The 24,928-nt window shown below is 62.6% G+C and overlaps 1 protein-coding gene across 4 annotated transcripts; it reads right to left on the reverse strand.

Moving 5' to 3' along the window:
- Positions 1–337: 337 nt before the first annotated feature.
- HCFC1 (host cell factor C1) lies at positions 338–24,267 on the reverse strand. 4 transcript variants are annotated; one of them, XM_061179422.1, is made up of 26 exons: positions 22,819–24,267; positions 17,220–17,368; positions 16,900–17,060; positions 16,116–16,324; positions 15,118–15,202; positions 14,511–14,617; positions 13,257–13,436; positions 12,812–13,174; positions 12,412–12,572; positions 11,706–11,903; positions 11,093–11,317; positions 10,898–11,002; positions 10,281–10,500; positions 9,820–9,962; positions 9,533–9,671; positions 9,172–9,392; positions 7,123–8,557; positions 6,761–6,924; positions 5,656–6,100; positions 4,952–5,269; positions 4,649–4,767; positions 4,417–4,554; positions 3,903–4,088; positions 2,998–3,298; positions 2,508–2,571; positions 338–2,277 (listed from the first exon to the last, which is right to left on the reverse strand). In XM_061179422.1, exons 1-26 carry the CDS (start codon positions 23,009–23,011, stop codon positions 2,238–2,240), a joined length of 6,069 nt encoding a protein of 2,022 aa, XP_061035405.1. In that variant the 5' UTR covers positions 23,012–24,267; the 3' UTR covers positions 338–2,237. The 4 variants fall into 4 exon arrangements, with proteins under 4 accessions (XP_061035405.1, XP_061035404.1, XP_061035403.1 ...); XM_061179421.1 differs by having other exon boundaries at positions 4,952–5,272; XM_061179420.1 differs by having other exon boundaries at positions 4,952–5,272; positions 5,656–6,232.
- Between the last annotated feature and the right edge of the window lie 661 nt (positions 24,268–24,928).

Consider the following 24,928-nt stretch of genomic DNA (forward strand, 5'->3'; position numbering starts at 1 on the left):
CCTGTCCGCTGGTTGGGGAGAAGGAAGGTGACCTGGTCTCCACGCAGGGAGTCGGCAACAGGTGCCCAGGGAGCCCCTTGGCCTGTGGCCTGCGGCCTGCGCTCTGGCCGCCATCATGGGGTCTTCTGTGGGCAACCTGGCCCTAGTCCAGCTCAGTGCCAAGGCCACAGCCCACGGAACTCTGAAACACGGGAGCCAACGGGGAAGCAGAATCCCGCTCGCGGCAGGCCCTGCGAACAAGAGGCTCCCTGAGGGTTTTGGTGAGCCCTGTGGGGCCCAACTTCCCACCTCAGGCATCCTCCTGCGGGAGCCCCAGACACAGCAAGACGGCAGGTGGTTATTTCAAAAAAAGTCTTTTAATTGTTCAAAATAGCACAAAACGACATCGCACTATGGTAATATTGAGTCACGGGGGTTACTCTACAATAGGTGAACGAGCTTACTGTTTCCAGAAACGAGAGATCAACGGGTGCTCGGGAATAGGGATGGGGGAAACAATGGGACCAGGCGGTGGGCTCCAAGGTGACTAAACATGACGTTTTCCACAGCGAAATATACTATAATACAACAAATCAGAGGCCCCAGAGGGCGTGGGCCAGGGGTGGGGGTTTGCAGAGGCTGGGGTCCCCCCGGCCACAGCTGCGTCTCCAGGGCAAAGGGGTTTTGAAGAGACCGGCTGGTCATTTCAAATCCTTCTGTGCGACCCGCCTGCAAGTCTCACTCGTTGCCTAAAGCTTGGGCATGGGGCAGCAAGCTGTCACTAGCCATTCCAAGCAGAGCCCCAAGCCCACCAAGCCTGGCCCTAGGAGGATGGGCCCAGCTCGGGGACTGCACTGTCCCCAAATTCACAGAATCGGTGGCACCACACAACTTGCCCTCCCAGGCTGCCTCTGAGGCCAAGTTCCCCTCCATCATGCACCAGCTTTGCCGAGAGAGGGCGGCTGCAGGAAGCGGCAGTTGTGGGTGTTGGATGCTCTAAGCAGTCATGCCAGGGAGCGAGCCTGGGGGTCGTGGAGAGTGCTGTGAACCCAGGGCTGGGTGTCAGGCCGCGGCCCCCACCCCCACACCATCCTCCTCAGCAACCTGACTGACCTCGGACTCTAGCGGACTCTCAAGCTCAAGCCTCTAGGTGTGGAGCAACTGCCCGTGGGGAGGGAGGTTTGACAGCTCACCCTCCTTTGTCCCAGAGGCCTGGGGACAGGCAGAGGGGCAGAGGGGCAGAGGGGCAGAGGGCAGGGGCCAGAAAGAGGAAACCCGGCTGGGCAGCAAACACCAGGCCCACAGGGGAGATTCCATGCCTCTCCTACCCTGGCTGCCCCAGATTCTCCTCCAGAAAGATCCCTGCCAAGGCTTAGCCAAGGAGAAAAAGAGTTTAAAAAAAAGGGGGGAAAAAAAAAAGATACACATTCTGTACACAGCTAACAACAACAACAACAACAAAAAAAAGGGACAAAACCCCACACGCTAAGGCTAAAATTACAATAAAAATGTTAACTCCGTCAATTTCAACTTAAAAAAAATACAACAAATGCAGCAGTCGGTGATGTGGCCCCCAGCCCCAACCCCAGAGAGGCCGAAGCCAGGTCCGTGGGCGGCTACTCTACGCCCCAACTGGGAGTCGGGAGGTTTTCACAGAGCACTGCTCAGGCCACCACGGGGTTCCTTCTCCACCTCTTTTTTTTTCTTTCTTTCTTCTCTGTTTTCAAATGGGAAAGAAGAGGGAAGGGAGAAAGAGGTGGGTGTACGAAGGCCTCTGAGAAAACGTGTCGGCTTCCCACGGGAGTGCCAGGCAGGGCGGGGTGGGGGAAGCGGAGGGGCGGGCGCGCGTTAGGTGGCGGGCAACACTAACGGAAGATGCAACAGAACCAGACAGACACCCAATTCAGGGTGCGGAGGCGGGGGAAGGGGCCCGGGGGGCACCCCTCCTCGGCTTCCACGCCCACCCCCCACTCCTGGGGCCTTGGTCCCCTGGCAGGCGCTGGGCGGGGAGAGGAAGGGGGGCTCTTCCACATCTGCCTTCTGCTTCCTCCCCACAGCAATGGTAAAATGTGCTTTCTCAAGATTATTTTTAAAACAGAGAGAGAGAGAGAGAGAGAGAGGGAGAGAGAATGGCAGCCGCTGGCGGCTCGTGAGGGCGAAGTGAGCGCCGGATGGGTGGGGCGGGCAGGCCCGGGCGGGTGGCGGTCCTGAAGCAGAGGGGGGTCTGGAGAAGCAGCCAGGCGCAGGGCAGCTGCCTCTCACTGACCGTCTGCCTTCGATTTCTTTGGAGCAGATTTCCTTGGGAGACGGGAGGCAAAGGCAAAGCGAAAGCGTCAGCGTGGGTCCTGACGGCGAAGCGAGCGGGACTCATCGGGGGCTCCGGCTGGGCCCTAGCGGGGCGTCGTGCCCGGTTAAGCAGCCCCCCTCGCTTAAGGAGAAGCCGGGCCCTACCGTCCCCACCGCTCCTTCCTCCCGGGATCCGCCTACCCCTGGCCTCAGAAGGCTCCTGAAAGGCACTCCCCGCTTACATTTCTGGAGAGGACATGGGCCGCTTGCTGGCCGGCTTGGCGCCAGAGCTGTCTTTACTGGTTTCTTAAAGGAAAGAGGCAACAGTGAGCGAGCAGCTCAGCAAGGGAGGTGAGACGACTCCAGTGGCGCAGCTGAGGGGACGAGAGCGGGGACGCCGCCCGTGGCCCCCCCAACCCCGCGCAAACTCTGACGGAGCAGCCCGAGGCCTCGGCTCCCCACCCCGTGCCTCCTGCTGCAGGTCCCCTCCTGCTGCAGGTCCCGGCAGCCCTTCCCGCCCCGAGCAGCTTTCTCTGCACCCGCAGAGGAGGCGAGTAACCCTCCACTCCGAGACACCGCCCCAGGGCCCTAGGCCATCACCCGCCCCAGAATATAAAGCCCCCAAGTCCAGCTTGGAGCCGGGTGGTCCCGGCGACGCTCGTGGGGCTTTCCCCCGCCTCCCCGCAACCTCTCCCTAGAGCTGCCCGAAGGAGCCCAATGAACAACACCCACCTTGTAACCACCTGACTTGGGTGGCTGGGCCGTAGCCCTTCTCGTTGCGGGCAGCGATGCGGAAGATGATGGCGGGCTTGGTGGTGTAGTCGATGTGGGCGTTGGAGAGGCTGGAGGACTGCACGAGGCAGGAGGGGCTGGGCCCACAGTACACCCGCATGAAGGCCAGCTGCGCCGGGGTGGAGCTCTTGGGCTCGCCCCCAGCCTGCGAGCTCTGGATGGCCAGGTACACCGAGTACTCGATGATCTTGCCGGAGGTCACAGAGGGCGGCTCCCAGGTGAGGTGAGCGCCGTCTGGACTCTGGAACCGAGGGGGCAGAGACCAAGCTGGGCCATCTCCGGCCTTCGTGACTTACTCCCACCCCACCCGCCTGGGTACAGAGGGCCTAGAATGCTTCGAAGCCTCCGGAACTGAGCGCTCATACTTCACCCCTCCTCCTAACACAACAAAGCTATTTCAGAGCAGAGTTCGAGGAGCTCCAAAGAGACGGCTTCTTCTGCCCCCACCTGGAAGGCAGCCAGACGCAACGGCACAATAAAACGAACGGGACTCCGAACGGCCGTCCTAGCCCTGCTCTGCCACCTAACGTATGGCTCGTCGTTCAGCGTCTTGGTGCCTCAGTCTCCTCGTGGGGGCTTAAGGATTAGAGGAAAGAGCGCGTGGAGCACAGCACACGGTGTGTCAAAAGGGGGAGGCGGCGGCTGGGGCACGGGGAGGAGCTTGCCCTCGTCTCCCTGGCAGTCGCTGACAGAGCCAGGACCAGAAGCCTCACCCCAGAGCCAGCTGGCTCTGCCCACACCTTGGGGCCCCCTCCCGAGTCACCCCCGCCCGGGCCAGCACAGAAGAGAGCGCCGAGTGCACGGACTTAGCCGAGGACAGAGGCTGATCCAACGGCGAGACTCACTTTGCTGATTTTAATGGCACAGGGGGCCCCCGGGAAGCCAGGCAGACACGTCTTAAAGGCTGAGATCTCGCTGAAGGGCCCCCGGCCGCAGGCGTTGATCCCGGCGACGCGGAACTTGTAGGCAGTGCCAGGCTGCAGCTCCTGCTTCTTCAGCTGGTTGTAGTCGGGCACCGTGCCCGAGTCGTCCTGCGGGAAGAGGCCGAGCGAACGGGAAGGGAGAGACGGAAGTGACGTGAGAGGGCTGCTGGAGCGTGGCTCTGGGGCCAGCAGAGGAGTTTTCTACCCTGGGGACGATGCAGGTCCACACGGTGGGGTGGGTGGGCCGGGGAAAGGGCAGCCACGGCAGCCCCTTCACGACAAGGCGGGGGACAGGGTAAGGTGGGCCGGGGCTGGGCTTCACTGCCGCTTCAGGGGTCGCAGGGAGAGAGAGGGGGCAGCCCTAAGACAGGCATGCCCCCGGGGAGCTTCATAAATCCCTACCCACTCGGGGGTCTCAGCTCGCGGGGACACTTACATCCGACGGGGCAGCGTCGTCGGGTGGCAGGAAATAGTGTGTCACCATTACGTTGGTGCCTTTAATGACCCCCACATCAAACCACTGGTTCTCTTTCTTCACGGGGGCTTTGCTGGGCGGGGGTGGTAGGTCTGGCTTCTGGAAGTCAGAGAGGGGAGAAGAGATCAGGCCCTCCACCCTCGGGGCCCAGATGCTGCACCCCACCCCCGAGTCCCCGTCACTCCAGACTCACTACGCCCAGGGACTCGATGCCATTGGCCACTTCCGTCAGGGTAGCCGCGGCCTGCAGCTTCGCGGGACTGGCGACCACGACTGGCTGGGGGGCCACAAACGTGTTGGACGGAGCCAGGCCTGGGAGTAAAGACGGCATCAACAGGAAAGGCCCCGGAGACCTGGCTTTTGCGTGGGAGCCCTTCCCTCAGGCTAGAGGACACGCCCGCCTCTGCACGGAGGGGCCCGGGACCAGCCCCCCCCCCCGCCCCGAGACTTTCTTCCGCAATCAACCGAGTTCCCCGGGGGAGCGGGGCCCACTCACTGTCAGTGGCCGTGGAGGGCAGCAGGGCCACGGTGCTGGGCGCAGCCCCGGCCAGCTCGCCGAGGCAGTTGCTCTCGATGGCCGGGTCGTTGAGGCTGTCGGCGGGGGCCAGCGCCTCCGTGGGGAGGTGGTGCTGCTGCTGCTGCGCCTGCGCCTCCTGGAGCTGCTGCTGCTGCACCAGGGCGGCCAGCTCCTGCTGTGTCAGCACGATGGGGATGGTGGTGGCCTGGCCCTCCTGGCCCTCGGCTGACAAGTGGCTCAGCTCCGCCTGCGTCACAGCGGCCGCCGCCTCCGACGTGTCCATGGGCTCCCCGGTGCCTGCTCCAGGTGGAGACGACTTCTACTTAGGAGGAGCGGCAGGCGGGAGAGCCCAGCCCCGGCTGCCCACAGCCACCGTCCTCCCGGAGCCTGTCTCTCAGCCCTCGTCTCCGGCCCACCTCTCCCCTGCCCTCCCCCACCCGAGAAGCCCCGCTTCCTTCCTGGGCACCCAAGTCAGCCTGCCCGCCCCGTTGCCCTGGCGGAAGACAAGCCTCCTCTTCCCAGGCTGCCTGTCACCGGGGCCTGCCAGCCAGGGCTGCCAGCAGGGAGGCTCCGGAACCCCGGTTCCTCACTCCTCCCGAGGAGTCCGTCTTCCCCTCGGGGCTCCCACCTACACTTAACCAAAGACAGTGGGGTGAGCCACCTACCGTGCCCCCAGCACCTACCCATGACGGCCTGCTGCGCGGCCTGGAGCACGGCCTGGATGGCCAGGGCCTGGGCTTCCTCTGTGGCCGCGGCCTGGGCGGCCGCTTCAGCGGCAGCAGTGACCGCCAGCTCCTCGGGTGTGAGCCCCGTTACCATGAGGGTGGTGGTGCCCGCCTGGGCCTCGGCCATCAGCTCTTGGGGCAGTGACAACTGGTCTACTTCGGACTGCGTGGGCGGGGGCGGCTGGACCACCACAGTGGCTACCATGGCTGAGCTGGCAGGCTCCTGGCCTGAAGACGGGTCCCCTGTACTGCTCAGATCCACGGCGGCCTGGAGCTCGGGGGCCTGGGAGGCTGACAGGACCTCGGCGGACTCCCCCATCAGGGGTGCGGAGGCAGGCTGCAGGAGTTGCCGTGGCGGAAGCTGCTGGCGAGGCCCTGGCGAGGCCTGGAGCTCCTCTGGGGGCTGCAGGATGTCAACAGCAGAGAAGGGCATGTCAGAAGTTTCTGTGTTGGCTATGGTCACTGTTATCGTGGCCGGGATGGGGACTTCGGTGGTCAGAGCCCCTGGGGTAGTCTCGGTCACTGATGAGATCTTCTAGAAAGGGAGAGAAGCCCCTGTCAGAGGGGAGGAGCGGGAGGCCAGAACCAGGCAGACCTTCCTCTTTTCCCTGTGGGCCAGGATTTGCGTTCCCCAGGGGCCGCCACGACCCCATCTGATGAGCAGGGGCGGTAGGTCACTGAGCAGCGGGGGGCGTGGCAAGAGGAGTACAGACCCTCGACCTGCCGGCCAATTTTACCCCATCCTCACAGAGGTCTCCCGGCCTCGCCAAAGGGGCCCTCAGACTCCCGCTGTGCCACTCTTACAGGCGACAGCCGAGTAACAAGCCATAGGAAACAGCTACAGAAAGAAAAGCGCCCACGAGACACCCACCAAGCCTGGGGGCCTCCTGCGCCCTGCCTTGTCAGGCACGAGGCTGCCCTTCTATGGTCTGGAAAAGGAACCAGGAGTGGCGCGTGCCTGGAGCGAGAGCGACACCTGGTGTCCAATCCTGGAACAGCGCGGGCCCAAAGTGCGGCGGGCGGCAGGGAGGCAGGCAGAGGGGGGCCCTCCGGGGGCTCTTACCGGCACCGAAGGGCCCGGGACCGGTGTGGACTGTGTCACAGTGGTCACGGCCCGTGTCAGCGTGGAGGACACCGTTGTCGTGATGGGACTGGAACTGGGGATGTTCACGCCGTCGCCCTGGGTGCTCTCCACCTCTCCCTGGTCGCTGGGAGGCGGCGGGGGGTCTGCGGGGGGCAAGCGGAAAGCGGGGTGACAGGCCCCCCTCCAGCAGGGTTTCCACCCAGCTCTGCCAGCAGGGGACACCATTGCCCAGAGGACCCGCCCAGGCTAGTAAACCGAGCTCCGCGGAATCAAACCGAGGGCCTCTCGCTGGGGCCTGGGCCCCGGGGAGCACGGGTGCCAGGCTGGCTGCGTCCACCTACCTTGGTTGGAACTCATGTTGGAGGTGACAGTGGTGGCCGTGTGCGTGGTGCCTGTCTCGTGGGTCTCACAGGGGGGGTTGGAGCACACCCTCTGCGTCGGGAAAGGAGCCAGCAACGAAGCTCCAGCCTGGGGGGTAACTGTGGGCGGTGCCGCCCCCTCCAAGCCGGACTCCAGGGTTCTGTGGGAGGGCGTGGCGTCGGGGAGCAGGGCGCCCATGCTGACTGACATGGTGGTACCGGTGGAAGCCGTCTGGTGCGTCTCACAGGGGCGGCCGGCGGGGGGCTGCTGCCCACCCTCTGGCTGGCCCGCACCCCCGGTGGACGTGGCGGTGGTGGGCGTAGGGGTGGTGCCCGTCTCGTGGGTCTCGCACGGGGGGTTGGAGCAGACCTGCGTCACGGTGGCCGAGGAGCACAGCAGCGCCTCCAGGGCCTTCGCAGTCACAGCGGCGCCGGGCGAGCTCTCGTACCCAAGCGCGGGCATCCCCTGCACCTCACTGGGTTCCCCGGCACCCACAGTAGAGCGGGCCGTGGTGGCGGTGTACGTCGTGTGGGCGTGATGCACCTCCGGCTGGCGCCCCACGGACACCAGCGGGCCCAGGCCAGCTAGGGGGCCACCCTCACCACCAGGCCTGACCTGGGTGCTCACAGGGCCCAGCTGCACGAGCGTGGCGCCACGGCCGCCAGCCTCCAGGGCCAGGCTTGGTCTGAAGAGCGGGCCAGCTGAGCACGGGGCCCCAGTGGCCATCACAGTCATGGTGGTGCTGGTCGCGCTCGTCTGGCGGGTTTGGCACGAGGGCTTGACAGAGCCCTGGACTCCCTCTGACGCCCCGGCAGCCATGCTGACCCGGACCACGGCGGGCACGGTGCTTGCCACACAGGTGTACCGGACGTCTCGCCGCTGCCCGGCTCCGATGCCCGACATGGCGGTGGTGGCTGTGCTGGTGGTGCCCGTCTCGTGGGTCTCACACGGCGGGTTGGAGCAGCCGTGCTGCCCAGCCATGTTGGAGGTGGCGGTGGTGGCCGTGTTGGTGGTGCCCGTGTCGTGGGTCTCGCACGGCGGGTTGGAACAGACGCGAACCACGCTGCCGTTCTGCTGGCCCACTGTGGAGCTCACGAGAGAAGCAGCTGCCTCTTGTCTGTCGCAGACAAACTGCACTTGGGTGGGCTGCGGGTGCCCCCCGAGATTAGCCACGACGGTGGTGGTGGCCGTGTTGGTGGTGCCCGTCTCGTGGGTCTCGCAGGGCGGGTTGGAGCACACCAGTGTCACAGTGCCGGGCTGCACGTCACCCTGGCCTGAGTCAGCGATGGTGACCGTGGCCGTGGGCTGTTCTGTAGTAGGCGAGGCCAGAATGGACACGGGGAGGTCGTGCACAGGCTGGGCCTCGACCCCGCTGGGCGCTGTGATCAGAGTCACCTGGGTAGGCTGGGAGACAGGCTGGGCGAGAGGCCAGATGGGGAATTAGTGCAGCATCCCCTATGCTGGCCGGGACCACCAACTTGGCTCCTAAAGCAACAAAGCTGGCAAATCCGGGACCTGCTCACCCTCTGACCCCAAGACACTGACTCTCTCAGGGACCAAGGAAGAGGTACTGCGTCACCTCAAGGGCCACAGGGACTGGGAAGGGGCTGGGCGGGGGCAAGGCCCAGGCTGGGAACCCTGCTGACCCCAGGCTGTACCAAGGCCAGCCACAGACGCTTCACCACTTCACCAGGAATTCAGCTTACAACGTACGAAAAGAAAGATGCTATATGCACCCCAAAATGAATTGTCGTACCCTCTACAGTATCACGAAAGAAAAAGCCTAGCGCTCAAAAACTAAAAATGGCTGAAATATATTTTCTCAGCACAACACGCTATCAGACGGTGACTGAAGAATCGCGATTACGTGGCTACAGGGAAACCGTCCTACGGGTGCCACACACGGGAGGGAAAAAAAGGACCCAGCTGCACATGGCAGCAGAAGGAAGCCTGGAGAGGATGGCCCCAACGTGGAGACCGGAACCCTCAGGCTGGGCCCGCGTTTTCACGTGCTCTCCCGGCCGCTCTACCTGCATGGTGATGGTGGGGGTGGTGAGCCCGCCGGCCGCCGTCAGCGTGGTCTGCGCCGCCGACACGGTGATGGCAGTGGGGTTGATCACCTGGCTCGAGAGGGTGGCGATGGTGCCCAAGGTGGTGATGGGTGTGGCCAGGGAGGCGCTGGTGCTGTGGCCCCCGGCCCCGGCGAGGCTGGTGGACACGGTGCCTGTCACGGTGCCTAGGGTCGTGACGCCTGAAGGCAGGGAGGGAGGCGGGGGTGGGATGTGGGAGGAAGCCTGCTGTTGGCGCCACCTTCCCGGCAGCTTTTCTCCCTGGGCACGCGGGGCCGGGGCACAGCCCGACTCTGCCCCACTTCCCCCGCGGCCTACACACCTGTTGTGCCCTTCACGACCAACGTGGTGACAGCCGGCTTGACAGCGGAGACGGTAACGGGGGTGACCAGGCGGACGCCGCCCATGGGCACGGTGCGGAGGATGGTGCCCGGCTGGCCGGGGGCGCCCTTCAGCACCACCTGGGATGCCAGAGGAAAGCAGCCCCACGTCACGTGCGGGCTGGCCAGACCCTGCGCTGGTCCTCCCAGGCCCCACGGGAAGACCCACGTGGCCTGCTGGGCTCCCGGACTGGACCCTGGGGTGAGGAGAGGGCCAGGCACACCGCACCTGGGTCACTCCTTGCTGCCCGTGGCCAGTGGCGATTTTGGGAACAGCAGTGATGATTTTGGCGGGGGCTCCAGTTCCGGAAGTCATAACCTTGGTGGTGATAATGGTGATGGGGGACTTGATGCCGGGACTGCTGGTCACACCTGGAGGAGAGGGAGGCAGCCTGCCTTCAGGCCGGGCCACGAGGGACAGCGCCGGCCTCCCACCCGGGCCTGCTGCCGGGTCCCATTTCTCTTGGGCCCCCTTTCAAGCAGTTACTCCTGCTGCCCCTTGATTAAAACAAAGAAGTACCAACTGTAGCCGTACCCCTGGTACCTCCCGACATATCTTAAGGAAAAGGCAGGGAGAGGGTGGAAAAGAGGGGAAAACCAGAATGGAAACGTGTCGCAGCCCGCCCTCCATCTGCCTGCCTTTTCCCTCCTGACATGGTCCCTCACCAGCACGCTGGAGGAGGCCCCTACCCGTGGCGCCCGCCTGCGTGATGATGGCCGACATGGGGATGGTCTTGATGATAGTGGTCGTGCCGGGCTTGGTGGTGCTGGGGGACACGCTGCTGATGCCCAGGATGGTGGGCTTAGTCCCTGCCCCGCTGGCCTGTGTGGTAGTGATGATGGTGGTGGGCTTCCCATCTGCTGATGTCACCAGCTTCAGGATAGTCCCGGCTGGCAGGGGCCCTTTGGTCTGTAAGGGGAAAACACGCAAAGGGGGGGTGAGGTGAACCGGCATCGTTGTCAAGATGGGAAATGTTTTTTTTTTTTTAAATTTTAATTGAAACACAGCTGATCTACAACGTTGTGTTAGTTTCAGGTGTACAGCTAAGTGATTCAGTTATACCCTTTTTATCTATCCATCCTTTTTTAGAAGAATGGCAAGTTTAACGGTGACTCTGGTCTGGCTAGTCTCCCCTGGCAGCCCAAGCAGCTCAGAACATTCTGAAGACCAAGGGTGACAGGACCAAGCAGCAGGACCTTCTGTGCCATCTGTGCTCATGGGATCATGTCTAGGCAGGGACGCAAGTTCTAACCCCAGGCCAGCGCCCACTCTTGCTTGTGTCACAGTCTGGGGCCCACGAGCTCACCTGGATGATCTGAGTCACCGGGCCTGTAGACGCCTGGCCTGTGACTGCAGAAGTCTGAACTGGTTTGGTCTGGACCACTGACATCACTTTACCCAAATTGGAAATCTGAAAAGGAAGAGAGAGAGCACAAAGAGTGATCCAGAGACCAGTCAAGGGCACGGCCTGGGATGGGCTCTCCTGGCACCCATCACTCACCAGAGCACTGCCTCCTGGGACAGAGATGGGGCTCTTCACCAGGGTGATGGTCTTGGTGACCCCACCCACCACTGTGGTCACCACCTGTGCTTGCTGGGCCACTGTCACAGTCCCCGACTTGTGTACTGTGATGATGGGGCGGGTGGACGTGTTCGCGGCAGAGGAGACAGACGTCCCCACCTGGGCGGCTGCAGTCTTCAGCATTCGAGTGGCTGGGTTGCTCACCTGGAGGGAGCAGAGAAGAGTGGTGGGTGGGGCAGAGTGCACCAGCCTCTGCCTGGAATGGCGGGGGGGAGGCGCACAGCAAAACTCTAGCCTGCCCTGCCCCATGCGTGCGTGCGTGCGTGCGTGCGTGCGTGCGTGAGTGCGTCCCCAGCTCAGTTTGGTTTACCTTTCCTCTAGCAAAGCAAGGGACGCTGGGCCGGCAAGTCTAGCCTAAGGCTGCCACACCCCTACGGCTGCCAGCTTATTCCACAGCCCACAGCAAACACCAGTTACGGACCTACAGCCTCTGTGAGTTGGTCCAAAGCCCGGAAGGAGTGACCGCTGTCTGATCACCGTGCCCAGAAGCCCCCGGCCCCAAGGCTGAGAACCAGGCCCAAGGGATGCTCACCATGACTGGCGAGGAGGCCACCTTCACAGTGGCTGGGAGGGTGGTGGTGCCAGGCGTCACGGCCACAGTTTTGACGATGGTGGTGCCGGCCGGGACGCTCAGCACCGTGGGTGCCGAGGAAGGAGGGATCTTCTGGGTGGCAGCAGCCGCGGCTGCCAACGCCGCCATGCCGCTCATCTGCGGGCTGCTGCCGATGACCTGCAGCGGGCGCAGGGAGCGTGAGCCCGCAGGGGGTGCCAGGCCCGAGGCCACCACACTCCCTGCTCCACGGCCTTCACCAGCACCCGCCCGGCTCGCCCTGAAGTGGCACCTCTCAGCGTCAGGACTGCCGGGCCCTGCTCTACTGACCCCAGACGTGCACTCCTACCACTGACGAGGCACAGCAACCCGCCGGCAAGAGTTGCCAGTAGTTCTGGATCTTTCCTAAAGACCTCGAAGACAGATACAGCTCTCTCCTCATGGGGCTGAGTCAAACCCCAGCTGGCTAGATTCTCCCCTCAGGCTCCAGGACAAGAAAATACACATTTAAAAGGCCCTTGAGATCAGATGGCAGGGAGGTCGTCGTGAGGCGCGAACTTATTAATCCTTAAGTTAGTGATGAGCGGTCGCCCCATCAGCGCTTTACGGGTCCAGGATGAACGGGACTCGAAGCCCGTGAGCGCGCCACCAACCACCAGGGAAGTCCCACCCCGCCCCGGCTCCTCACCGTCCCCTGGGCGCTCTGCGTAGGCACGACCATTCGCACGCCTGCGGGAAGAGAGGTCACGGTGACGGGGGCTTTCCCAGCCTGGCTGGCAGGTCGCATGGTGACCAACGGGGTTCCTGTTGTAGCCTGAGGACCGGTCACTTTGAGGACAGCAGGGACACCTGGCAAGAGAAGGCGCAGAGGTGAACAGCTTCTGTGACCTGCTTGTACTTCACATCTGGCCCTTCCAGACACCCTCAGGGACAGCCTCCAAGGTCGGGACCGAGGTCCCCTGCCACCACTTGGCCACAAGCCTGCACTAATGGCCACCAGGTGTGCCGTCTGTCTAGCGGTCCTCACTCAGGCACGTGACCCCCTGGTGGGCTGGATCCTGCCCTTGAGAGCCCGGCCCCTGGCTCACCTTGAGTCCTGGCCGCGGCAGGCACGGAGATCGAGCTACCAGGCACCGTCGGCAAGACCTGGATGGTGGTGGTGGTGGTCGGGGGTGCGGCGGCGGCCTGGGGCAGGAGTGTGATGCCTACTTGGGTCAGTGGCTGCACAGCAGGCGCGGCTGCTGCCGGGGCAGGGCTCTTGGGAGGGTTGGCAGGTACAGATGGGACTGGATTGGGTGTAGGGGAGGTGGCAGTAGCAGCCGTGGCAGGAATGTCATATTTCTGGAGCTGCAGAAGATAACTGTCGGCTGTTGCCACAGCCCCCCAGCTCACCTCCAGGGAGTTGGTGTTGGCTCGTACCAGCTGTACCCGGGCCGGGGGCGGTGGTTTTTCTGTAAGAGAGCACCGCTGGTGAGAAGGCGGCGGCAGAGACTTCAAGGGCGGGCATGGCAGCTCTCCTCCAGTTGGCCTTACCCGTTTCCAGGTACCAGAGGTCCTTGCAGCAGACCTGGTTGTTCCAGGCCTTTCGGTAGCCGTCACGCCCACTCCAAATGTACAGGCGGGTGTTGATGGCTACAGCACAGTGGCCGGCGCGGGCCCGGGGAATATTGTCCTCCAGCGTATCCATCAGGATCGTCTCCCAGGCCATGGTATCTGGGGAGGGCAGGACGTGGAGGTCAGCAGGGGGCAGAGGAACAGACAACCCCCAAGGGCTCTTTGGCCTTTTGCTGTCAGGGATGGGGAATTAAAACCAGGAAGTCATCAAAGATTACTGAATTAAGACAAAAACAAAAACAAAAACCACAACTCCATATAGCAAAAAGACCGTAAAAAATGATAAACCACGAACTACAAACTGGGAAAACTACGTGAAACACACAGCCAAAGGTTTCCCTTCTCACACATCAAGCAACACAAGAGCCTCTAGAAAGAGATGGGCGAAGAGGAACGCAAGTTACAGAAAAGGCGACAAGAGGATCTGAGGAAAAATACATACCCTCACTCCCGATTAAGGCAAACTTAACCCAGAAGGTGCCTGGCAGTTTGATGTTTGTGCTGGTGCAGCCAAGGGCTCAGGGTGAGCCAGGGGAGGGAATGGGGGCTGGCCCATGGGGAGAGTCAAGTGCCTACTGGGCTCCGCGAAGAGCGAAGAGCGAACTGTTTGCCGGCCTGGCGAACACTGCCAGGGGCATCTGTGTGTACGGCAACATCCCTCTGAAAGCAAGTCTACCTCTAGGTCTTCCTCTTTGAATACAATTGCACTTGACGAGAATGGTGCAAGGATACTCACGGAGCAGCATCGGTGCAAGTTTTGACACCACGAGAGCAATTCAAAAGAATGAGGCCACTCGCCCTGCAGGGATGGGATAGTCTCCAGGACAGAGTAAACGCAAGGGTCAGGCGCTGCGCTGCGTAGAGCAGGCCGCTGTCCTGTTTCCTCGGTTTTAAAGAAACCTATAGGCCACGCTCGTGCATATAGCCAAGTCCCTGCAGGGTGGGTGAGAAAGCACCAACAGGAGGCAGGAAGGGTGCTCTGCGGGGTTACGCCGGGTAGGAAGGGCCTATTCAAAAGGCGCAAAGGAGGAGCGCCCCTCAGAGCACGTGGGCCGCTGGCTACTCCGCGCGGACTCTAGAGGCGTGGCCTAGAAGCAGCTCGGCTCCCTGCGCTCCCCACACAGCTTTCAGGCCGAGGAGGCCGCTCTGAGCCCAAGCCCATGGAGGCCATACCCAGGTTGAGACAAGCCAGTGTGTTGGTACACTTCCACTCCTTCTCGTGTGTGGCCACTTTGACGTCATCCATGACGAGAGGCACCCAGCCACCAAACACGTACATTCTGGGACGAGGGAGGGAAGAGTAGGAGAGGATTGTAGAGGAGGTGTCAAGCTAGAGGCCACCTCTTCCATCCAGAAAGTTCTGAACACACTTGGTCCTCTAGCTCTCCCCAGGACGCACGAAGCTCTGGACGTGGCCCTCTCCTACTTGGTGGCTCAGCCCTCACAAGAACTGTGTGACCTCCAGTATGTGGAGCCTCGGTTTAGCTCACCTAAAGCTCACCTCAGTCCCCATCGTTCTTATATTCACTTTGGGACCTTGGCATTGACAAAAACACTCGGCTGCTGGCGGAGAGGACGGTCTGTGCCCCTCTACCCTCTGTCTTTTCTCAGTCCCCCAGGATCATAATGGAAAGACAGGGCTGCCGAACGCCAGCCCAGCCAGAAAGAGGTCTCCTCAGGCCTTAGGGGTTGCTGGAAGGAAACTGCGAGCCCACGGGGGTGGGGGTAGGGGTAGGGGTGGGGCGGGCGAGGAAGGGAAAAGCCGTGGCTGGCTGCTCACTTGTTTCCTATGGTCGTAGCCGAGTGGAGACTTCGAGGAAGAGGTGCCACCCCGCTGAGGCTGGGCTTATTCCACGTCAGCGTCTCTGTGCAGAGCAATGGGAAGGGAAGGTTACCCACACCGGGTCGGACACGGGCCCTCTGACCCACAGGATGTGCCCCGGACACGGGGAAGGCGCAGGGAGGCAGGTGCTGACCCAGCGCAAGAATTCCACACCTGGCCTCCCTACAGCCCATGGGAGGCCCTCCGATCACCAGGCTCTGGCATTTCCCAAGCTGTGTTTACCGTCCTCTGAACGTTCACTGAGCACCCTCTACGAGCCAGCACCGCGCCTGGGGCTGGGGTAGGAGCGGCGGGAGCACCTTCCGACTCCCCGCGAGATGCACTCTCTCCCACGCCACCTCCGCCACCTCCAGAGCCGCTGCTGCTGGGGGTGCTGCTCCCAATACACTGTTTCTTTCGAGCGCCGATGCCGCCCCACAGGACCACCCAACCCTCCAGAGATGTGTGGTCGGCCACCTTCTCCCCTCAGCCTTCTTCAGGTCGAAAGCCTGAACTCCTTTCAACCGCTCCCGCTTCCCCACCTGCCGACCAGCCCGAGGAGTCCCCACGGCTCTAAGGGCATCTGCACATCCCCTCTGACTGTGACAGACCAGGGGGCTCCGCTCCTGGCACAGCCTGACCACTGACAAGTCGACAGGGACGGGTGCTACCTCATCTACACAGTTCCATTCTAGAAAGGCCTTTCTCTCTCCCCTCACTCTCCTGGAAGACGGCAGACCAACTCAGCCAACCGAGCCTTGCTCTTTCTTCAAGCAACGCCACAAGCTCGGGGCAAAGATGACAGCCCCAAATGGGTCCTATCCTGACCCTGCAGCAAGTACGGGGCTAGGCGGGACGCTCCCCTCCCCGTGAGCCCCACCTCAACACCCCACGCCGGCCGCCCAGCAGACCAGCTTCGCTCCGACACTACTGGAGCCGCCGCACCCACATCTTACCAATATCCAGGGTCCAGAGGTCCCCCAGCCTGCAGCCACTCATCCCTCCATAGATCACCAGCTTGGACTTCTTGTTGTCTTTCTCGGTGTAGACCACTGCAGTGTGAGACTCCCGGGGTGGGGGAAGGACGCCGTAAGTGATGGGAATGTCCCAGGCTACCACTCCGGAGCCTGGCCGCAGTTCCAGGATGTATAAGTCATTCAGGTACCTGGAGAAGGACAGTCAGTTACGGCAAGCCACCGGCTTCGGTGGGTGAACAGTGGACTCCTGGGGAGACAAAGGGGGCTGAGGCTGCACGAACGCCAAGGTCTTCTACCTTCGCCCCGAAGGAGGGGCTACCAGAAGCTCCAGAGGAGGAGAGCGAGAAGAGGAAGAGCCGGATGGGGTGTGCCAGTCTGCCCTGCACACGAAGCTGGGCGTGATATGAGGGCCTCCCGGGTGAAAAGGGGGCACCATCTCAGGACTATCTCCAAACTTTAGAAAGGACAACACCCATCACGAAGGCTGCAGGCAGCAGATGCTGAGAAGCAAAGCGCCAGCTCTAAACTGGGTCTGAGGAGCAGGAACCAGCCCAAGGCAAGGTGGGTTTCTACCTCCTGGCCTAGCCCTCCTCCACGAGGCCTCCTCGGGGTTAGAAACCTCAGTGCTGGAAAGCTCCTTAGAGGGCATCCAGTGCCACCCTCTTGTTTCACAAAGGAAAGGGACTTGGTACGGCAGGCTTGGCTGGTGTGTGGGCGAGCACCCGCCTTCATGGGATTCTACGTGAACAGGACAAAGCCTCACCTCGGAATGTTGTTCTTGGGGTCCTCGCTATCATTGGCCAGACCCCCAAACAGGTAACATTTGTTGCCCACAAGGGAGAAGCTGTGCCCGAGCCGAGGACACGGAGGGGGCCCGTTTTTGGGCGTCTTTGCTTTGAGTCTCTTCCACTCCCACCGGCTTGCCTGCAAAATCAAGACTCAGTGATTAAATCGGGGATGAGCCGGGCCATTGGCCGCACAGGGAAGGGCCGGTGGTGATGAGGGAGGGACCTGAAGGGAGTGAGAAGGTCCTGGGTGGCATGGGGCCTGCCCCCGCCCCCGCCCCAACAACCAGGGCCTTACCTGGAGCTCGTAGAGGTCATTGCTGTATTTGCCGTACTCCACCATCCCGCCAAATACCAGCAGGCGAGTCCCATCGCACACGAAGCCATAGGCTGCACATCCAGGAGGGATGTCCCCTCTCACGGCCGGGATGAACCACTGGTTGGTCGCTGGAGAACGAAAGTTAGCATAAGTCAGAACGCCTCGGGAGCCCCTAGAACCAGGACCTCCACCCCTCTTCCTCCCCATATCCACCAGCCTTCAAAATACGGTCCAAGAAAGGAGGGGCTGAGGCAGTGCCTCTCTTCCCAAGGATGGGGGACTTTCTCCTTTTACCATCCAAGGGTTAGCCCTCTATCCAAGCCATCTTCCAAACCCCTTGGCCTCAGAGGCCACCTCAAAACAGCCTGTGGTCACCCTGCTTCTCGTCACGGTCGTCTTAATAAGCAGGAAGTCACTGACCGAGAAAATTCGTCAGCTTCTGGCGATGTGGCCACCTCCCGCCACTCTACGGGTCAGCGGAAAAAACGTCTAACACCCAAAATACCGTCCAGGGGCCCATGGCTGCACCTCTAAGTGGCCAAAAGAGCTAGTGGTGCAGGCCGGGAGGAGCAGCCCGCGGTACAGGCTGGGGAGAGCCATGGGGGTACGAATCAATCTCTACTGCTGTTTCCCGGGTGACGGTCCGGAGCAGCCCTCCCCCGGGCCCACCCCGCTCCCCGCTCCCCGCTCCCCGCTCCCCGCTCCCCGCTCCAGAACACGGGCAGAGGTGGCAGCAGTCAGTGCAAGCTAAGCTGCCCAAAGCCCATCGCCTCTAGCCGGGCTGGGGCTCCCAACCTGCCCCCCCGCTCTGCCTGGCATCCTTGCCCCTCCTGCGCCACCGCCCCCACGCCTGCCATGCCAGGTCTTCCCGGAAAAGTCGGGGGGCAAACGCTGCCCTCTTGTGAGGGGTGCTTTCTGTCCTATGTTATTTGAAGGGCCATCGCCTAAAACATACACCACACTCTCTCCGAAAACCCCAAACCGGCAGCCGACTGCAAACCTGATTCCACGCCCCTCGATCACTTTTGGTCAAGCGTAGGCAAGCGAATTGGGACTCAGGGTCCGGTGGGCAGGGCAAGGACCTGGGAGCGAACAGAGCCCCTGCCGGGGCATGACAGCACTGCGCACCCGGTCCCTGACCCCGTCTGGGCTGGGCAACCCGACTCCACCTGCAGCTGGGCAGAGAGGCCTGCCCCCCCCCAAAGCACACCACACCTCCCGAGGTAAAGGCGCCCGGCTCGCGCTTCCCAAGTGTACACGTCAGTTTGCGGTGGGCTGTGGGTCCTGTCCTCAGTTCAGCAGTCAGCGGGCCTCCGGGATGCCCAGCGCCCCCCTCCAGGTCCCCTGCCTGCTCCGCACGCCCAGGACACAGACCCCCGCGCTCCGCCTCGTCCTCCCACGCAGCGCAAAGACAAACCGAGAAGAGCAGCAGCTTTCCAGGCTGGAGCCATCAGCCCTGCCCCAACTGGGGGAGATGGCCTCCCGTGGTGCCCAGAAGGAGCTTCATCCAAGTTCCCCGGATAGAAGCCGACACAGACCTCTGAGCCTCCCTCCGTGGACAGAGGAACAGAGACCAGGAGGGGAAGTAACTTACCCGAGGTCACAGAGCCAAACACACACACAGAGATGAGAACCTTGTCACCAACTTAAAGTGACTGCTAGGTGCCCACCTGAGGGCCGGGAGGCTACACGGGAAACGGCAGCTCTCTCGTCACCTGCCGCCACTGACTCAGCGGGCCGGGCCAGAGGGACCTGTGGCGTCCTGACAGCTCACTCTACAGCACCCAAGAGGGGCTGATCTCATTCTAGAACACTCCAGGCAGGGCAGGGGCCCTGTGCACCGCCATCAGGAGCAGTCTGTCAGGCGGCGCAGTTTCTGGTCTGAAGCCAGAACCTGCCGCTCTTCACGTCACCTACAGTCCCAGTGCTACCCTGAGATGGCAGCTGCCCCCAATCATATCATCTCTCGCTCATCTAGCGGGGCGGGCGGCGCGTGACCCGACCTCCGGGTCCCTCCTTCTCCCTAGGCTTGGGCTTGTCGCCACTCTCGGCTGGGAGGGGGGCCGAGGAAGGGAGGCCTGTACCCAGGAGGCAGGAGGTGGCCGAGCCCCCCCCGCCCCCGCAGCTGCCTTCCTGCTTCGCTGAGGCTCGAAGCGGGGAGGGGGGGGGGCGCGCTTCTCAGAAGAGGTGACATGGGAGTGGGGCCTTGAAGGCTGAACAGGACTTCCCGACAAGTGAAACCAGCCGGGCCGAGCAGGAAGTGACTGTGAGAGCAAGAAGGACCCGGAACGGAGGGGAAACGGGTTTGAGATAAGCTCAATTTAGTGACCAATTAGCTCCAGGGACAGAGGAACAGGGAGGTGTCTCCAAGGTGGTGGCCCGCACCCCTTAACTGAAGGGCGAGACAGCCCGACAGTCTCGGTGATGGCCTGTACTCTGCCTGACTCCACTGCCAGCCGGCAGGGTGACCCTGGACCTGTCACTTCCCCTCTCAGACCCCAATTTCCTCATGTGTAAAAACAAGGAAGTTCCACTAGATGTTTTCCAAGGCTCCTTCCGGCGGTATCAGTTGCAGACATTCGAGAACCACTGAGGCAGACAAGCCTTGGGCCACTGGTTTGGCAACCAGCCACACCCTCCCCTCACCAGGGCGCACCCCACTGTGTCAGGGCCGGGTCCTCTGGGTAATCCGCTTTGCTGTTGAAATAAAATTCCCCGAGGTCAAGGACAGTTGTTACCCTAAGATCTCCCAAAGGCCTGTGAAGTGTTCCACAGCCACCAAAGAGGAAGGACATACACTTTCTCACACACACCCTTCAAGTGCACACCTGCCACCCCCAGCCCCGTCACCACCCCCCGCCCCGATCTCTGAGCTGACCAAGACAGCGAGGCAAGCACATGCCCCCTGGAGCCCTTTGTCTTAGCAACGGGGAACTCTCTCCGAAGGGCGAGTCACTCTGAGCACTCATCTTGCAGAAGGAAAAGCACTAGAGAGTGTGCTCTGACCTCATTTAAAACAAAACCAAGGGACTTCCCTGGTGGCGCAGTGGTTGAGAATCCGCCTGTCAATGCAGGGGACACGGGTTCGATCCCTGGCCCGGGAAGATCCCACATGCCGCGGAGCACCTAAGCCCGTGCGCCACAACTACTGAACCTGCGCTCTAGAGCCCACGAGCCACAGCTACTGAGCCCGTGCACCACAACTACTGAAGCCCGCGTGCCTAGAGCCCGTGCTCCACAACGAGAAGCCACCGCAATGAGAAGCCCACGCACCACAGCGAAGAGTAGCCCCCGCTCACCGCAACTAGAGAAAGCCCGCGCGCAGCAACGAAGACCCAACACAGCCAAAGATAAATAAATAAATAAATTTATAAATAAACCAAAACCAAGGTAAGCGGGAGGCTGGCTGTCAAGGCAGCAGCTAAGGATGCTGCGCAACTGCGCCACGGCTGGTGGGAGAGAGGCAACACCAAGCCTGTCTCTCCGAGAACAGCAGGAGCTCGAGGCTCTGTCAAATAGCAAACACTCGGTGAGGACCAGGGAGCTGGGTCAGCTAGCGGCTCTCCTGACAAGTCACCGAGGGAGTTCATCGGGCACTTTCCAAACTGCTACCCTGGAGGAATCCAGGGCTGCAGCCCTTCGGAAGGCTGGCTATCCTCTACTATACAACACACCCTTGCAGACGAAGAACGAATTAACGCCAAACGGCTCAATTCATTTTAATCAACTAATGAATCCGCAGAGGCCCCAGAAGCAGTGGACTTTGGAGCTGGTGGTAATTAGGCCCCTGCCCTACTTTCTAAAATTGCCTTTCCTTGCCAAGGAGCCTGCTCCAGGCCTTACGAGAATGCAGCTGATCCGAGGAGTTTAGGAGGTTCTGCTCAGGCCAACGGCCTCTCTAAAAACAGCCCTGCCCCTCAACCTTACCTTACTGGGCTGATCGCTGCCGCTGCAGCTGTCTGATCTGGCACAGAGCACCACCAGCCAGCCCAGCCTCACTGGAGGCAACAGGTGCTCAGACCCAGAACGTGAAGGGTCACCGGCAACCCACCAGCCTCTGAAAGTCAACTCTGTAGGGTCAACAACCTACAAGATGCAGAGAAAACTAAACTCTGTGCCTCGGGGGAGGCGGGGGTGGGGAGCACCCAACCGAGAGCCCAGCTCCAACCCTCGGCACTCCAACCAACACCTTATCCCAGAGCAACCTCAAAGCTGGAAGGAGGTGCCCAGACCCGAGGACACCGTACCGCCAGAACCCTGGGGCAGGATGGCTCTGGGGCCAAAGGAGCTCGCCAGATGAGATGGCGAGGGGGAGAGAGCTGGAAGGCGGCCCCCGGCCGCGGCTGGCCCGAACGCGACCCCGAGCTGCGGAGGGCAGCTTCCTGAAAGCACGCCGTCTGAGCCGGGAGGGGGTTTTCCGCAGGCCCGCCTCATCTCTCAGGCTGTGGACCGGACCGGAAGGCACGCAGGCCCACCGCTCCCGGCGAGAACGCCCGCCGAGCCCCTCCCTCCGGGCCAGGCAGGCCTGCGGGCCAGCGTCCATTCAACAGGCAGCTCGGGCCCAAGGAGGCGCCAGGTGTGCCAAGCGGGCCAAGTGGCCACCACGGGGGAGGGGGCCGCAGGAGGATGCAGCTAAGCCCTAGAGACCTAGCGGGGACACCAGGCAACAGGCCGAAGGCGAGCCGGCACGGCAGCAACACCCGGAGACAGAGGCGTACGGCAGTCTTCAGCTATGACCAAACCTTGCTCCTCCCAACCAACCAGGCCCGGGGTCTGGGGGAGGCGTGAGAATGGGCAGGGGCACCTCCTCAGCCTGCTGCGGGGCCACTGGAATTAATTCACCTCTTACATCAAAGGATCCCAGATCGAGACAACAGGAAATCTGTAGAGAAACACTGGAGAAGTCAACGCTGCAAGAGGGAAGCAGCAATGTCGTCTGACCTGTGGGTCCCCAGGAGACGGCTACCCAGCGCAGCACACAACCCGCCCCCCTCCCCCAGGCCGGGATTAGGCTGCTCAACTCTGCCCCTTTTCCCGAGACGGCGACCTAATCTGTAATCTAGAAGTTGTCATTTCTCCCGAAAGAGCACCAGAGATGAGGAAGAGCGGACCAGGCGCAGGAGGAGGGAGGAAGGGGGTGGGACTCTGCGCCAAAGGGACGCATCCGCCCGCCTGGCGGGGGTAACGGTGTCTGTCTGAAGTCACCACCGCGGGCGCCGCCCCCGCTCCCTCACCAGCCGGGGTACAGGGTTCCTCTCCAATAATGAAAAGCGCCTCTCAAACACATGGGAATCAGGGGTGTAAGAACGGGAAAAGGAGCAGGGGAAAGCAGAGATGCCGGGCAGAGCAAACGCTCTCGGAGGGGAGAAGTAGCAGACCGGTGCGGACGGAGAGGGGGAATAGGAGGCGGGGGAGAGGGCTGCAGGGGAGGGGAGGAGAAGGCGGGAGAGGGAGGAAGGAGAGAGAGGGAGGAGGGAACGAGGGAAGGAAGGGGACAGAGAGGGAGGGAAAAGGAGGGAGAGGGAGGAGATGGAGGGAGGAGGGAAAGATCCGAGAACCCAGCGGGCTTTGCACTCACCCGTGTTGTACACGTGCAGTTCGTCCACTATCCCCTCGTTGCCGCCGCCAAACACCACGATGAGCTCCTTGATGGCCACGGCGCGGTGGCCGTGGCGGGGCCGGGGCACTGGACCCGACCAGCCCACCACTCGCTTCCAGCGGGGCTGCAGGAGCACTGCTGGCGAGTTGGCGGGTGACACGGCCGAAGCCATAGTTCCGGGAAAGGGCGCGGTGGAAAAAAGTCACCAAGCGAGAAGGGAGGCCCCCAATTCCACTCACACACACCCCCTTTCGTCTAAGGCGTCTCTCACAGAGAAGCGGTTCCCTACACAGCGGTGAACGGCTCCATGGAGGCCGCCATCTTAACTATTCTCCTTCTCTTCTACTCTTCCCCTTCTTCTCGCTCACCACGTCTCCTTAAGAGCCTCCTGAAGCTGTCGAGCGCCTAGACCCGAGAAGCTGGAGGCCGCCGAGTCCCGCCGCCCTGACTACTTGCCTGGAAGCTTCCACTTATAAGCTCGAGCGGGAGGCCGTGGGAGCCGCCATCTTGAGCCGCCTCTCTCTCCTCCCTTCCTCAATCGTAGCCCTCCCCCGCCGGAAATGGCGGAGCCCCGGCCCGGTTCCCACACCCCCCAAGTCTCCTACACTGGCCGGCTTCCGGGGCGGGTGGAAATGAGCCACAAGCGCCGCGGTTGTCCCAGCCCCGCCGGAGCTCAGACCACAATTGTGGGAGCCGCCATCTTGAGACCGTCCCGCTTCCCCGCCCAGCGCTTAGTGCAGAGGCCGCTCCCTAAACAGCCTCGACACTTATGAAGAATAGAGGCGCGCCGGAGGCCAGTGAAACGAGCTTGAGTTCTCGAGGGCTGCTCGGAGGCTCGCGCCGTACGGCTCGTGAGGTCTCGAGCGTCTCCCCTTAGTCCGCCTCTGCTGCTCAGGCTGCGCCTGCCGCCCTGGGAGCCGCCATCTTGAGACTAGCTCCCCCTTCCCCCCTATTCTCTTCCTCTTGGGTCAGTTCTTCCACTGCAAACCAAACGCAAGGCAGCGTCCGATCCTCGCTTCCCTCCTTATGACTCCTTCCCACAGGAGCCGCTTCAAAGAGGCAGAGTTAGGCCCCGAAGTGGCAACTGTACGGCAGGAGGAGCGGTAACGGCAGGGCGCTCATGCCTCCTCCCTGGGAGCCGCCATCTTGTGTGAAGAAGTAACAACTAAACATGGCGGCGGCGGCGGTCGGGCGAGGGGGCGGAGTTGGGCGACGTCACTGTTTCCCCCCACACCCCGCCCTCGCAGGCTTCTCCTCCTGGCCGAGGCCTCTTAAAAGAACCTCGCGCTGCCTCGCGGCGAGGGACTGGTGCCGCTGCGCGCTTGGCTTGGGGTCAGGCCGCGCTCGGGTCAGGCACAGGCGTCCCCAGCCCTGTGGCCGCCGAAGCGCGCCTCCACGCCTCCGCCCTGGGAGCCGCCATCTTGCCACTTCCCCTCGCCCGGCCGTCCGCGGGCGTCACTAGCGACTTTCAGCACAAAACAAAGATGGCGGCTGCGGCATCTGGGGAATGCCCGGATGAGAATGCCTCAGACGCCGTTGGCCCCGCCCCCTTGGGAACTGCCCCCTGGGTCGCTGAAGGGACACACGCCAGAGGAATCGCTTTAACTAGCAGTGGGGACAGGGCACAGGTTGCTGAGGGTGGCTGACGGAGACATTAGAGTCAGGCCTCGGACCGGGGAGCGGACGTTTTCCTGCTCCGCACGCCCAGCTGCCTCCGGAAAGGTGGCCCGAAGCCCGCCTCCAGGGGAGCCGGAGGCGGGGTGAGAGTGGGCGGTAACGCGGCCTGGCGCGCCACGCCGGGGGCGGAGCCCTCCCAGGCTCCCAGGCCTGCTGTCCCGCCCCCACGCGGGGGCGCCGCCGCGACCGCCGGCGCCCCAAGAAAAAGAGCGGGGCCGCCGCGCGCCGAGCCGCGCGCCGAGCCGCCCGCCGCCCCTCCGGCTGTCGGGCGGGCAGCCAGGCTGGCGGCGCCTGAGGCGAGCGGGCGGGCGCGGGAGCGGTCCGCATCGCCCCGCGTCACCTCGCGTCACCCCGCCCCGCCTGCTTCCCAGGGCCCCGCGCCCCGCCCCGCGCGCAGGCGCACGGTCGCCTT

This window comes from Eubalaena glacialis, chromosome X, assembly GCF_028564815.1.
Source record: "Eubalaena glacialis isolate mEubGla1 chromosome X, mEubGla1.1.hap2.+ XY, whole genome shotgun sequence".
Classification (NCBI taxonomy): Eukaryota; Metazoa; Chordata; class Mammalia; order Artiodactyla; family Balaenidae; genus Eubalaena; species Eubalaena glacialis.